The sequence below is a fragment of the Ochotona curzoniae genome, unplaced genomic scaffold (genome assembly GCF_017591425.1).
Source record: "Ochotona curzoniae isolate NIBS_2020 unplaced genomic scaffold, NIBS_Ocur_1.0 contig_2210, whole genome shotgun sequence".
NCBI lineage: Eukaryota > Metazoa > Chordata > Mammalia > Lagomorpha > Ochotonidae > Ochotona > Ochotona curzoniae.
In genome coordinates, this window is record NW_024465369.1 from 7,534,136 (window position 1) to 7,550,356 (window position 16,221).

A 16,221-nucleotide genomic window follows, 5' to 3' on the forward strand; every position below is an offset into this window, starting at 1 on the left:
GCAAATTACGAAGCTTCTGCACTACAAGTGAAATCTTCAACAAGGAGGCTGCCAATAGAACATGAGAAAATATTTATAAATTTTACAGTTAATAAAAGGGCACTATATGTGATACATAGAGAGCTCCAGAAATTCAAGAACAACCAAACAAACATCCCAGTTATGGAATGGGCAAAAGACATATATGGGCAATTTTGAAAACATAAAATATAGTGGCCAACAGAAACATGAATAAAATGCTCAGGAGCCATTAGGAAATGCAAATATCCCATGAGGTTTCAGATCAGTAAAATTAGAATGTCTATCACTCAAAATTGAAAAAAAATATGCTGACATGAATATAAGCAAAAAGGTACACTAATCCATGGACAGTGGGAACATAAATGAGTTCAAGGATTATGGAAAACAATATTGAGATTCCTCCGAGACCTGAAAATAGATCTACCATATAACACAGCTAATAACTCCAGAGAATTTACACAAAGAAAATGAAATCAACATACAAGATGGTTATTTGTATATTGTGTTCACTTCATAAGTGATATTGGAGCTCTATTCACAATAGCTAAGCTATGGAACTAATCCAGATGCTGATTAAAAAAAATGACTAGAAGAAATATGATATACACTATGGAATTATCAGCCATAAAAAGGACATCCTATTGGGGGAAATCTCCTCAGGCCCCTGCCCTGCTGTCTGGTGGGTGTGGGCTAAAGCTCATTCGCCCGTGGGCTGAGGCAGAGCTTTTAAGCCTACACACTGGAGTGTGATCTCCAACATGGCTAGATGGTCAAGGGGAGTACGTACGGGGCATGACCCTGAAATGACCAGAAACAGGCACATCATACAGCCAAGGGATATTTGATGAGATTAGAGATGTTGGGGGAAGTGTGTTTGTCCTCTTAGGATGCTACATGTCTACCCACAAATCTGTTCTCCTTACATTAAAAAAAAAAGCTAAAAAGTAAATGTTTTTGTAAAGCACAGTACTTAAAACAGCATGATATTGATAGAAAAAAAAAATGGAGAAATGGATTGACGGATAATAGAGACCTCAGAAGTAAACCCTTTGTACCCAACTGATCTTTGACAAAGGTATTAAGAACATGCACTGAGGGCCCAGCCTGGAGGCCTAGTGCCTAAAATCCTTGCCTTGATCATGCTGGAATCTCATATGGGCTCTGGTTCTAATCCTTGCAACCCCACTTCCCATTCAGCTTCCTGTTTGTGATCTGGGAAAGCAGTGGAGGATGACCCAAAGCATTGGGACCCTGCACCCGCCTAGGAGACCCAGAAGAGGCTTCGGGCTTTAGGTTTCGAATCGACGCAAATCTGGCCATTGCAGTTGCTTGGGGAATGAATCAACGGATGGAAGATCTTTTTCTGTTTCTCTCCTCCTCTCTGCATATCTAACTTTCCAACAAAAATAAAGTAAATCTTAAAAAAGGAATATGACTGGTTAAAAGGATAGCATTTTCAGTAAATATACTAGGCAAATTAAATATCTACATATAGAATATGAAACTACATACTTTTCTCATACAATATTCTAAATGAACACAAAATGAATTACAGATCTCAAACTGAGACTGTGGAATTTAGAACAACTGGACAATAACTTAGTGAGAACATATCAGGATACGGGAAGGGGCAGGGGCTTCCTATATACAACTGCAGAAGCCCAGGAAACAGGGACAAGCCATTGACAAGTAAGATTTAACCAGATTAAATAACTTCTGTAGAGGAGAGGATACAACAGAGCAAGCAACCTACATAATGAGCAAACAATATCCTCAAGCTGTATTTCTTACAAGGAGTTAATAACCACAGTATTCAATGGACTCAAACACCTCAACAATAAAATAAAAGCACAAATAATTTAAAATGGGTGGCTGATATATACAAGCTTTGTTCAAGGAGGGACATACAAATGGTCAACAGGTACATAAAAAATGTGAAATATTTCTGCTCACAGAAGTGTATGCACATCAAATCAACAATAGGACACCACCTCACTCAGACTGACATTTTATTTTTAATCAAGAGTAGATAAGAATATGGAAAAAGACTATCTTTTTAAATGTTGAGAGGCAGTGAATTATGTGATCCATTTAAAAAAATGGCATGACCTAGCAATACCATCTTTGATAGATATTAATTGGAACTGAAATCACTTTGTAAAACAAAAATCTGCACGGTTGTGTTTATTGCAATTCTATTCACAGTAGTCAAAATAAACCTAAGCTTATGTGCACTGACAAGTGGATAATGAGCATGTGATAGACACATGGACAATGGACTGCTACCCAGTCAGTCACAACAACATAGGTAGAACTTGAAGTCACCACAGTAGATGCAATAACTCAAGCAAAAAAGCAAAAGCATTTCCGTATTATATTCACATATAGAGCCTTAAAAAGTGGCAGATCTATCTCAACTGGAGGTAAGGGCAAAATTAGAAGAAATGGACAAAGGCTGATTAACAGGTATTAAGTTACAATTAGATAAGAAATCTGGGGGTTCTTTATAAAATAGGGTGACTATAGATTATATAGTGTGCATTTCTCTATTGGATAGAACCTATATGATAGGATTTCTGTAGATAATGATGCTGCTCTTCAGTCTTTGACATAAAGCAATGTTACTTCATTCATTTGGAATGGGTCTGTGCCTATTGTTTTGGAGCTGTTCGGATCTTATGGAGACACAAGCCTTCAGAGGCCCTTGGAAGTGTATTTTCTGAGTAGCTATGAGTAATATCCTGCCCTGTGGGTGCTGGGCCTATGAGCCCCAAGGATGGTAGACCGTTTGAGCCCAGGTCACCTGACATAGGTCCTTGAGTGGGCCTGCAAGGTGGGTGCCGGCTCTGTGAGCCTGTGGGTGGGGGTCTGGTGGGGCCCAGGTTAACTGGCTTGGATTATTGGTTCAACTACGAGAACCGGTCCTCCTCAGTAGAAAAGACGGAGTAGTGGACAGCTAGCCCAGATCCACATGGAGGATATGTCAGCCCATTGATGCTTGCAGAGTCATCTGTACCATCCCAGAGGAAGGAGGGCAGAACAAATTGGAGCAACCTCAGCCAAACAATGACAGCAAATATCCGGATGAATGCAGACTCTAAGGTCGCTATGTCAGTCAATGAACATTGAAAGGGTTCCCTCTCCTTGGATCGCTGAGATTGACATGTCAGATCTATAGAAACCATTTGGGTAGAACCCTCAGAGTGTGTGCCATATTGTGACTGTGCATTGATACCGGTGGTCACAAATCATCACTTGGTACTTCCCAGGAAGGAGAAATAGAACATTTGGTAACAATGATCAATCCTACTTTTCCCTAACCCTGATCATCCTACTCTAATCAACTATGTTAACATCATCTAAAATTTTAAAAATGAAAATAGACAAAAAAATAACAGAAAAGAAGTCTCTTCTACACACATATACATCAGGAATATAACTTCTAGTAACCCTGATGAAAGCTGGAGACTTTAAAACATTCTTTAGCATTGGGACAGATATCAAGTATTGTCAACAGCATGAATTTGGTTTCCTGTCTTATAGTTATGCAAATATAAATATGCATCTAGAAAACAGAGGAGAATGCAACATACTATTGTCTTTTTCAAGTGTTCCTTAGTAGACCCAGTTAAAAAGCAGAGTTAGGTGTGGGAATTGGCAGAACCATCTCCCTGGCTCTAGTTCTAACTTGAGTCAAATACTTAAGGAATGGCAGAATATTATTGGATAATAAGGAATCTATTTTATGGATAAGAATACTGAATGCAAATGTGGTAAAAGTAACCTGTTAAATGAGAGAATAAATGGTTCTGACATATATCTGCTGGTCCCTAGTGTATATCATTCACTACCTCACATTTGATATGGAAGCTTTTTATTTTTTTAAATGACTTTTTAAATGATTTTTAAATGATTTTTTTAAATTAGGATAATATCTAAAATCTACCTATTTAAAAAATGTTGAGAAAACATGTGATACTTACATATATGTTTAAATAGATTAATTTTTGCAATTTAAGCAGCATGTCCAAGGGACACAAAAAAAGGCATAGTTTAAAATATAAGACTTTTTTGTAACAACAGTTAATTTCAACTTATTTTACTGGTTTGGGAACACTTCTATAGTAACTTAGTCGCATTTTGCTTTCTTCCATTAATTTTTACTGTCTCATAAACAACAGTGTATCATTATCAATAGTATAAAATAGGCTGTGAAATGTACTATCTGTAATGGGCTGTGAACGATAGGGATTTTTTTTTTATCCTGATAGTAATAAAGTACAAACACTTTAGATTATGATATATTGGACAGGAGATGGTATTTAAAAGATATCTTCTCTTTTTTTGGCTGACTTCAGTGGATTCTTACTTTCTAAAGTTTCAAATGTACTAGCCATCTGGTCCTGGATATATAAGCAAACAACATTCCCATTGTCTTCTTTGTTTTTTTTTTTTTTCTTTCAGGTGAAACACTTACAAATACATTTTATGCTATTTTTCACCAGTAGCATGTTAGAATTAAGATTTTTGTTTCAACAGTAATTAGATGATGATTTGGATTGATAAAGCAAAACATGGATTTGTCCTTTCAAAATGTACACTGAATTTCCAGTCCAATAGACCACAAATAGTGTTAGATTGCAATATAGGGACATTAATATTGAACCGTTCTTGTTTAAGAGTGTAGGAACTGTTAGTATTTAAATGAAAAGCCACAACCAATACAATTGCACAAAATTTTAAATAAATTCCACATAATAGGAAAGATGGTTCGATGATATAGTTTACCATTACACCTAGCTATAACACTTCAGAAAAATTAGCAGCTGTGTGTATATATTATTCTGCTATTTTGGGTAAAAGATGCACATTACTGACTAGTCTAACACAAGGTTAAATCATTTAGTGATACACAAAGGAGTCTTACAAAGAAACTTGACTTAGAATTTTTTAGTATTATTCAGACAACTGAATTTTTAGTTTCCCAAGATACTACCTAATTGCCAAAGACATCTCACATACAACAAAAATAGAAAATAAGAATAATTAAATCTGAATTTATGTATTTTAAAACAAGTATATGGAATGAATTTTAAATATAACAGAATTCTCTGGGATTTAATTTCTTTCATATTAAATAGAAAGCAGAGTCCCCAATTTGAGGTAGATATGCAAAGCTATTGCCATTTTTTTCCCCTTAGCTATTTGTAATTTATTTTCAATATGCTATCAATTCAGAAAAATGTTGTACTACGTGAAAGTCAAAAACAATGGCAAAGTAGCTCACATTTCAAAAATTATGTGACATGAATTTCTTAATGAGTTTTAAAATTTTTCAATGACAGGATGTAGTTTGCTTAGAATAACCAAATTTTATAGCAACAATTCCACTAAAGCAGGGTACTATAGCCTGAATTGCAGTGCCTCCTAAATTATTCAGACATTCTAATTGATATCATTTACTTCAGCATGAAAGATGCAGTCTAGAGTGTGAACTGTGTCTAGTGGATGTCCGGTCAACCCCATACTGGAGTGCACAGGCTCATACCCAACGCCCGTTTCTGTTACTGAAGATCCTCAGAGGTGGTGATAATGTCTCATGCAATTTTATCCTGGTCATCCCCCATGCATCATCTGAGCCAAGTTTCTGACTCCTGGCTTTAACTCCAACAAGAGGCCATTGCAGGCATTTGGAGAGTAAACCAGTATGTTCCCCCCCCCCCTCTCTCTCCCTCTGGCTCTTAAAGGAGCTAAAAATAAGATGGCATTTTTAGAAATAATTTTAATAATCAGTTTCATCACCATGAGTGGAATCAGTATATCTATAAAAGAACTAAAAGTGTGGTGTTCCTTTTCTACTACATAGTGACAAGGCAGCAAGCAGGTAGCATTGTGGAAGCTGACAGCTCTCTTACCAGTCATGAAATCTGCCAGCATCTTGGATTTCCCAGCTTCCAGAATTTGACTTTCTGTTGCTTATAAATCACCCAGTCTCAGGTATTTTATTATAGCAGCCCAAGTACACTGCTATATATATTAAGCAATGTTATTTCTTCCTTATAGAAAATGACAAATTGGATTGATGAAGTATATGTTTTCTTTTATAGTCTTTATATTGTGGTAGCTTAGTTTTTATTTGTTTCTGATATGCTATCTATCTATGTTTACATTTTAAATCAATACTACTACACTACACTAATACTAATAGGACCACACTACTCTGTTTCTGATTCTGCTTCCTACTAATTTTCATGGGAAAGCAGTGAAAGTACTGGTATCTATGCCTCCTGGGAGAGAACCTGACATGGGTGTCCTAGTTTCTGACTTTGGCCTGATCCAGATCTGACTGTCTTGGCCATTTGTGGGATTAAAGAAGTGGGTGGCAGGATCTCTCTCTCTTTTTTTCTTCCCCTCTTTCTACCTTGCCTCCCTTTGCCACTCTTTCAAATTAAACAGATATTTTCCTTTTGCTAAAAAAAGTTTTGACCTTCCTTGTTGATTTGATTAAGAGTGACTGACTTTAGGTTTTAATGGCTTTTATCATACTTAGCAGTAATTTACCATAGATTTTCAAATTCTCAGGCTTAAAATGAAGATGAAAAATCTGATAGTGAACATGAAGAATTGGAAAAGACTCAAATTGTGGATTGATCCAACTAATCGGGGTCTTAGAACTTGGTTTCTGGAATTACTCTTAATGACATGTTTATGTAACACTGATCTTCCTATAGATGAGATTACTGAGGCTGAGTAAATCACATGCATTGTTTGGGGCAAATAACTTGCTATTAATAGAATATACCACAAACAGCTCTGCATTCTTAGGTTCACCTTTTTTTTCCCTACTATAATCCTAAATATTTGTTTTCTCTACTATGAAGTCATTCGTTGATTTAAAGATCATGACCTCAGCAGGAATGACTACTTCTCATTCAAAATCTAAATTAAAATTCACTGAGGAGTGATATGATTTGATGGTGGAGGTCATTACTTTCAATGTAAATATCAATACAAAGAATATTAGTCATCATATATTTAGGATCATTCTACTTTTATGTAAGAACATTTATAAAAATTGAACCTCCTCAGGCCCTGGACAGTAACCAGTGGCTACAGTCCTTGCCTTGCTTGCGTCAGGGCCCCATGTGGGTGTCAGTTTATGTCCGGCTTCCCATCCAGCTCCCTGCTTGTGGCATAGGCAAGCAGTACAGGATGGAACAAAGCTAGACTCATGTGGGTGACCCAGAAGAAATTCCTGGTTCAAGGTTGGATCAGTTCTGGCCATTGTGGACACTTGGGGAGTGAACCAGTGCATGGAGGATCTTTCCATGTCTCTCCTCTCTGTGGATGTGACTTCAGTCAACTAATCAACAAAAAAATCTAAAAAAAAAAAAAAAACTTGAACCTCCTCAAAATACCAAGTTCATCGCTGAAACTGTTTCATGTATCAAGATAAAGTAGGAGAAAATAGTTGACCTCAATTTCAATCTTTAACCTAGTGTTCTGAAATACTTGTCAAGGGAAGACAAAATAAACTTAAATATATTTTTAGGGAAAAAGCAAACATTTTGCTCACCATGATGTTAAAATTAATGTATTTCTAATCAAAACAGAGATTTAAAAAGTATATTTTATTATTGAAATTGTTTTTAATAAACAAAAATATGTGAAATAGCTAACAAAATATGAATAATTTTCTCAACCTAACTGTATAATAAAACAATTTATTCCCTTGCTATTCATCACTTAGCTACCAATATGTCTGCTATTTTAAGCTTACAGATCTCTCCTACTTTATCTGCCGATTCACCACTGAATCTAACATTGCATCTCCATTCCCACAGCTATAATCACTTCAAGCATTTTCTCCTAAAATACTTTAACAGTCTCTAAATTGGTTGCCCTTCCAGGGTCTTTCATTTTCCATGCTGTTGTCAAATCTAATAACAGCACTCTATCAACTAAATACCATCAATGGCTCACTATGACCTCAAGGATAAATTCCAAATTATGCAGCATACCAGGCTTGTCACAATCTGGCCCCAATTTGCTCTTGTTCATCTAGTGTCATTATCTCTCTCTTGTAAGACTTCCAGTCATCGCCAAATTGTGTAAACCCCAAGCTGTTTCAAGACTCTGTTACATCTTTGCCCATGCTGTTCCCTCTGCATGAAGAATCCTTCATACATTACCCTCTATGGAAAGATTTACTCTTACAGACTTCTCAAAATCTGTAAAATCTTAGCTTTAGCAAAGGCGTTGTTTTCACAACATTTTGCATATACTTCTACCTCAATCTCATGTCTTAACACATGCACCAGTGTTTCTCATTGTACTTTGATAAAAACAGGAATGTAGGCATATTAGTAGTACAGAATTGAGTATAATTCATAGAACCAAAAGAGGGATCAACACAAGTTTTTTCAATGAATGAACAGATGAATGGTTAGAGCTAAAAGCAAGAAGTCAGACAAATTAAAATATCAATGAATATGCCATTTAAGATAAAATGTCTGCCTTAATAATTCAATAGCACTCATAATGATTTATTAATTGTATTCCAGTATAGTTAATAGTAAATGCTTTATTTGTATTATCAATATTAGTAATATTGTTGTGTTGGAAGCATGTAAACTAGTACAATCAGATATCAGGGAGGTATTAGTGTGACTTAACTTGTGTCTGAATGTCCCTAAGCTAAATATCTAATATCGGTTTTGTTTTGTTTTGTTTCTGCTTTGGCTTAATTTTGAATCATGGTATTTGAGTTAAACTAGAGGCTATAGCAGAAAGTTAGGGATAAAATTCACAAACAGGATGCTAGACACATGTATTAATTGTCTTCATTTAGAAATTTCAGAGGTTCTTAATCTGAAAAGATTTTTTTAAGCTTATGAAGTTACAGTGTGGTTTAAATCAAAGTATATTTTGGGATAACTCCCCTCCCCCATAATGATGAGAAACTTACTCAATGGTTAACTGGTTCATTATTAAAATTGACTTGTGAAAAACAAACATTATTCTGAAATGTCTCATAAATTCTTTATACTTTCAGTTTAAGTCAGAATTGGTAAGTTCTACCTCTGTGATTAGCTCTGGCTGAATTTATCAACAAAATAAATAAGAGTAATAAGATTGGTCTGATGAAAAGAAAAAAGAGGTTACTGAGTTAGCTAACATAGAAATTGCTAGCACAATTAGCTAACATAGAAATGTATTAAAAAGTCTGAGTTTCCAATGGCAAATATTCAGCCAGGAAACCAGCCATAATCCTTAGCTTTCATAGGGTAAATGCAAGAGGGAGAATAACCCCAATTCCTTTTTTTACAAACTTGGAAAATGAATGGCTCTCTTTCACTGGTCCTGAAGATGGCATAATTCAGGTTGGCTGCAATTAGTATCTCATTAGTGACTACCAGGTAATTATTGGCCTGCACTCAGGTATTGGCAGATGTCTGATAAAGTCCTTAATGGATTTTTTCATTAGTCTTTTTGAGCCTTTAGGAAAAAATATTTCTGGAAATAGCAAAACTATTACATTTTTTTCTTTCACTTGAACCTCAAGGTATTTTCAAATTCAAATTTAGGAATTTTAATATCAGCATGTTACAGTACTATTCAGCCAAATATTTCACTCTGCAAAATATTGAGTACATTTTTTCCCTATTGTAGTTTTTCCTGGACCAAAAGTTATCATTAGTAACAGAATTGAAGGACATTTATTTAAATTGAATTTATTTTCTATTGTTTTTGAAAACATTAGTTATCCACATTAAATTGTATAATTTTAACACTAAGTAGATGAAGTCAAAACCAGTCGACCTAATGTTTCTTAACTATAATGCTTGTTATTCAAAAACCATAGATGAAATGAACAACATTTTCTGTTATGTATTTTAAATCCTTACTTCTCTAACCTTAATTTATAAAAATTCAACTGAACATGAAGCATTTAACACCAATTAATACATTCAGGAAAACCCAGTGCTTTATATATAAACCAAAAATGAACAGAATGATGGTATATAGCATAAACACAACTGAAATTTATAATTTATCCAAAAATAATGTATAATATTACATTATTGATTGCTTGGAGGACATAGGACTTCTGAATGTTAAGAATGATTCTGATCTGTCACCAGTGCCTTTGAAGTAATTAAAAGCTTAAAGTGATAATTTTTCATTCAAATGGGGTACAAACAATTTTTTTAACTCTCTAACTGAAATTTCAATGCTGAAATAACTCATTCATCCAACTATCTATTATACATCAGTAATCTAACCATTAAGAAGAAACCAGTCTTTTGTCCTAGCAGGTAAGGTGTTGCTTGGACACATCCACACCCTACATCAGCATGCCTTTAAGTACCAACTTCACTTAGATTTCTGGTAACACATACCCTTTGGGCAGCTAATTAGGATTCAGAGTTGGAACCCTGCCATCTGCATGGAGACCCAAGTTTTGACCCCATCAAATGCTGGAAATAACAGGCAATTATTATTACTTGTTTGTCTCTCTATGTCCCTCTGCCTCTCAAATAAACAAAACAGAAAGTTTTTAAAGCACCTTCATGTTATTCCTTACAACTTCTTTCATTTTAAAAGCTGTATTTAATTTCACTAACAAATAGAAGAGGTTAGGCAGCAATAAAAGGTGTGTGATGAAAGGGCCTTTTCACTCATTTTTCTTTTTTAACTCAGTGGCTTCATCTTTCTTAAGACACCACATGTGCACACATTTTGTGGGTCCCACCCTGTCAGGGAATAATAATTTCTTATCTACTATTTCACTCTTCCTTTCCTTCTGCAAACCAGTTGTCCTAAACATAATTCCACAGAAGGAAGAATTCTGATAACAGAGATGGCATTAACAGGTAGGCAAAATATAAAACTTAACCCTAAAGCTTGTCATTTAGGAGGTGACTGGAAATGCAAACTCTTAACAATGAAGATGACAGAGGCCAAAAATAGCAACAAAACTATTTTAATGTTTTTGATAAAGGAAAAGCCTAATCATCAAAAAATTATCTGCATCTAAAATATTTGGAAGTCATTTGAATCATTTGAATTCTATTAAATTCATGTTATTTTAATTTTATTTTTCTCAATTATATCCTTGTTTGTGCCTCTTAATTTCTTCAACTTCAACTATTATTTTATGCGTTCAATTTTTCTCCCACCCCCAAATGCCAATGTTACCTTCCACTATATCCCATTTTACAGATTTTCTATAATGCTGGTATTAAAAAAATAGAAATAAAATGTCTTACATTCAGTCATATTCATACTATTTTCTGAATACTATGCTAATTTAAAATTGTTGATATGCTTTTCCCCTATACACCACAGAACAATTTTAGCTACGTACATAGCTTGATAGTCAACAATTTTTAAATTATATTACTTTCCAGTTTCACTTTTCAAAAAACTGAAATCCCAATAGCAACTTCATTATTATAAGCAAATATCTTCCTATTCCAATTGCATTAGAATATCTATATATATTAACTTGTACAACATTGCTCATGCACAACAAAAATTATTTACAAAAATCTCATTAAATAAAATGTTGGCATTATTAAAATGATTTTATGCATGATTTAACTACTGAAGAAATACATCCAATTCTAGCTTATCAGTATGTCACCAAGAAGTATAAAAATGTAACCTTAAACTAAATAATGTGTTTAATTAGAAAACATATAAAATAACTGTATAATCTTCAAATGAAAGTTTTCTACAGAAAATACTAGGTAATTTATTCTAGTAGACCAACCTTTGTGTCTGTGAGACCCATCCATGTTGCTAAATTCAATGTGATTTTCATCTGCCCAGTAGAGTCTATGGTTGACATAATCTATTGTTAGTGCCATAGGTCTAGAAATCTTGGTTTCTATGACAACACTCTGATTGGTTCCATCCATTCCAACACGGCCAATGTGAGGATACTCACAGCAATCAATCCAATACAAATATCTAGAAAAGAAAATCAATGGTCAATTTCTTTAGACACTTCATGCGTTAAACATCACACATTTCACTTCTTTGCTCAACTGTTACCAAACCAACTCTGAGTTGTAGTTTTAAAGAACCCAACTTCAAACCAAATATATGCTTTTTACATTCATTATGGCTTGAACTATTATTTTAATATACAAAATAAGTTATATATATGCGTGTGTGTTAACAAAATCTGTCCAAAAGACAGATGCAAAGCTTCTAAATACATTTTTTTATTAAACTAAGGCAATGAGTGTATTTTCTTTTGAGTTTTATGTACAAATCAAAAGAGTTGTGGAGTTCTATATCTCATTCGTTTGAATATGTATTGTTCAATGTAGAAACCACTACCCAACTGTAATAAAGTTTAAAATAATCAAAATCAAAATAAATTGGATTATCTTGACTACTCCTTTTAGTTTGACATATCAAGTATACAATGACAGCATGAGTCTAGCTGCCATCATAAACCCAACATGAACACAGAGGAATTCCTTAGAACAAGTTTTACTGAATGGAACTTGTTTTTTTTATTATATTATTGTCTCAGATTAGATCACAAAAACACAAGCAAAATGTAAAATTATACCAATGAGATTTCATCAAACTAAAGTACTACTTAGAGCAATAAAGGCAATCATTTGTCTGAAGGTAGGCCCTACTAAATGGCAGACAGCATTTACAAGTTATATACCTGCCAAGAGGTTACTAACAAGAATATGTAAAGAACTGAAGCAAAAGCAAATAATGTGGCACATAATCCAATTAAAATGGTCAGTAGGTCTAACAAGACATTTTTCAAAAAAAGACATATGGGAGACTAATCCGAATCATCGGACGGAAGATCTTCCTCTCTGTCTCTCCTCTCTGTATATCCGCCTTTCCCATAGAAAAACAATAAAAAATCTTTAAAAAAAATGTTCAACGTAATTTGTCATCAGAAAAATGCAAATTAAAACAATATTGGGAAAAATGATGGGAAGGGCAAAGAGGGAGGCAGAGGAAGGGAGTGGAGAGCAGGGATATCTATACCCACAAAATTGCATCCTGAAATAATTATAATAGTAATAATAATAAATTTAAAATGAAATAAAGACTAAGGAAATATAAACAAACACATGTTTCATGAGCTATTACCTCACTTTAGTTAATAGGCCTATTATCAAAACACCAAAAGAGAAAGAGTAAAGACAAATGTCTGGATAAAATGGAAGAACTCAATAGTATTCAAGGGAACTAGTGCCACCACTGTGTTAATAAGCAGTATGGAGATTCCTCAAAACACTGAGAACTACCAGTGATGCAGCATTTCCACTACTCTAGATATATCCAAGCTGAATGAAAAAGCTTATTGCAGCATTTTTTCATAATAGGTGAAAATACATACTTTTCCATCAACTTTTCAATTGATAAAGAAAATATGATATTCAGACAAAATGAATACCTAGCAATTTAAAATGCTTAATTTTTGTCATTTGTAACAACACATGAGGTCGTTAGAGTGAAGTAAGTCAACACAGAATGACAGTTACTCCTTGATCCCAGCTGATCTGTGGAGTCTAAGAAGTGGCCCTTAGAGTAGTCACATGTATTATGGTGATTAATTGAAACAGGAGAGTATGCTGGAAGGAGGGAGGGGGAGAGGTTGGTTATAGTTTACTTAAAAGTATTTAGAAAAGATAAAGAAGTTCCAGTGTTTTATTGCAAAATAGGGTTGCTGTGGAAAATGATGATGCACTATGTATTTTTTGAAAATCAAAAGTGAAAAAACAATTCTGAATCATGTTAAGCCAACGAATTATAAGTATTTATGAAAAAACTTGTATATTAAGCTTTTACATTACACAATGATCAATTATAACAAAACATGACATTTTACCTCATCAACGTGTAATTTTTATGTCAACTTAAAACATTTTGTAGGAAGTTATTTTAAGTTAAAGAAAAAAATATAAGAGAAAAAAAGAGAACAGGATATGACAGACATGACCAGGGTGGGGGAGTAAAATGGCAGTGATATTAACATTAATTAGGTTCGGGATAAGCAGTACACCCCATGAGATACAAATAATGTTCATTTGACAGACTAGTAGGATTTTCCTTTAATTAAGCATCTTTTCTTCTGATGTGTATCATTAGCTGCATATCTGAAGACTGAGTTAGAGGACCCTTGATGCCCTTTGACATTCCAGCTTTGAAATGAAAATCTTTTATCTCAATTAAGTTTTTCTGGAATTTACCTTTTTTTCTGGCTAAGCATAAACTTTGACAATCATCCATTTTTGTTTTCAAGATATCTAATTAAAACAATATAGCATAAATGATTTATGTAGTTTGAAAGCTAATATATTTGACATAAACTTAAAATGCCCATTAAGAAATTATTATTTTCATAAAATCTGTCAGAGATAATTATGTTCAAGTATTTTAATGGCATGCTCAAAAGAAACAGCGATTTATGTAACAAATATTTATTCAGTTTGGCATCATATAATTATTTTTGCACAACCTATTTTGAATGTATATAAAAATCATGAGCACAAGTAAACTATGGTGAATAAATGAAAAATTCTATAATCACCTGAGATGGTCAATGTTCCTTTTATCACTGTAATCGCTACTGCCTGTAAATAACAAAGATCTAATCCTCACTGCACCTACTAGGGCTCCAGGATACAAGAATGAATCCACAAGGAAATGACAGTCTCCTATATGGTTGGGAGAAACTCCAACGGCAGCATGATGGACTTGGGAAGAATCATGAAAGACACATTGTGAACCTGGAGGGGAGAATAGATGGGAGGTGCGGAGGAAGGGAGAGCCCAGTGCCAACCAAATTCTACCAAAAACAATTAATTAAAAAAAAAGAAAAATTCTTTGATGATCAAAAATATGATGGAAGTTCAATTAACTATGATATTTGAAGAAAGATTGATACTGATAAAAACTTAAAATATAAATTTTCTGAATAAATACACACAGGGTTTTAGAATTTCCAAATTAACAGTAATTTTGAAATACCAAGCCAGTCAGTCATCCATGGGCTAATGCTGAAAATGCCACATACTATATCTACATAGTATTAATTCTGAATATATTTTGAAAATATGAAATGATAATAACATATGCCAAGTTTCTTGCAAAGTGATGCTTTCTTTAAAGCATGAAATGTTTGCATATTTTTTTTTTTTGAGTAACTAAAATGTCAGTTAAATGTGGTTAAATATATTTTAACCTAAATAGGAGATCAGGTTGAAATTCCAGACTACTGGCTTTTAATGTGACTCAGATATGGCTGCTGTGGACTTCTGGGGAGTTAAATCAAGCAGATGGAACATCAATTTCTCAAACTCTCTCTTTCTTGCTCTCAATCTTGTACTGATATTTAAATAATTAAAAAAATAGCAAATGAATTTGAAAAATTGAGTATTTAAAATTATTAGATACGAATATTTGTATCAATAATTGAAAATTAAAGCTTCAGAGAAAATAGGAGAATTGTAAATAGCCCCTTGATGATATTTACCAGAAAGACATGTAAGAATCCATAGTTTCAAACAGGATATAATGCATATGTTATAATCAAGAAAATACATAATTAATAGTTTTCTTGTAGGCAAAATAATGATCCTCTGTGATTATAAAGACGTATTTTATATTATAATATGGTGCATTGTATTTCACTGAAATTAATTAAGTAGACCTCTTCTCTTAGTTTTAATTTTGTTTGCTAATTTCAGGTAATTGATTTGGGGAAATTTCTTCCACCTTCACTTATTTCTGATTTTGAAATATAAAATGGATTATCTATATTTTTTCAGATTTTTTTCTTTCTTGCCTAAATTTATAAAAATGGCAGTCAACTTTTGGCCAATTTTGGATTAGCATGGAAAGTTTTTTTTATGGGAGTGTGTAACTCAATAATAAACAATCTTTGCTCACGGAAAACTACATTTTCAACCTGACACATTTTTCATTCCCTTAAGACTCTTCTGTGAAACATGGAGTTATGTGATTTACATAACAATGTCTTAGTTTGTGCATTTGAACAAACATAATACTTCCATAATGATTCTGCATACTCTGGCTACATTTAGTTAACCGCTTATTATCTGATTCAACAGTCTTCACATTGTTTTTGTAGTAGGTGCAAAGAGATTAAGTAATAGTGTTTTTATTAAAGAAGTTCACTTCCTA

The 16,221-nt window shown here is 33.6% G+C and overlaps 1 protein-coding gene across 1 annotated transcript in view; it reads right to left on the reverse strand.

Annotated features, from left to right (window-relative positions):
• Nucleotides 1–16,221, reverse strand: part of LRP1B (LDL receptor related protein 1B) — a 1,301,643-nt gene that overhangs the window by 196,075 nt on the left and 1,089,347 nt on the right. Inside the window, exon 59 of the mRNA XM_040971988.1 lies at nt 11,801–12,000. Within this exon, the coding sequence (XP_040827922.1) occupies nt 11,801–12,000 (200 nt within the window). The remainder of the gene's footprint in view (nt 1–11,800; nt 12,001–16,221) is intronic.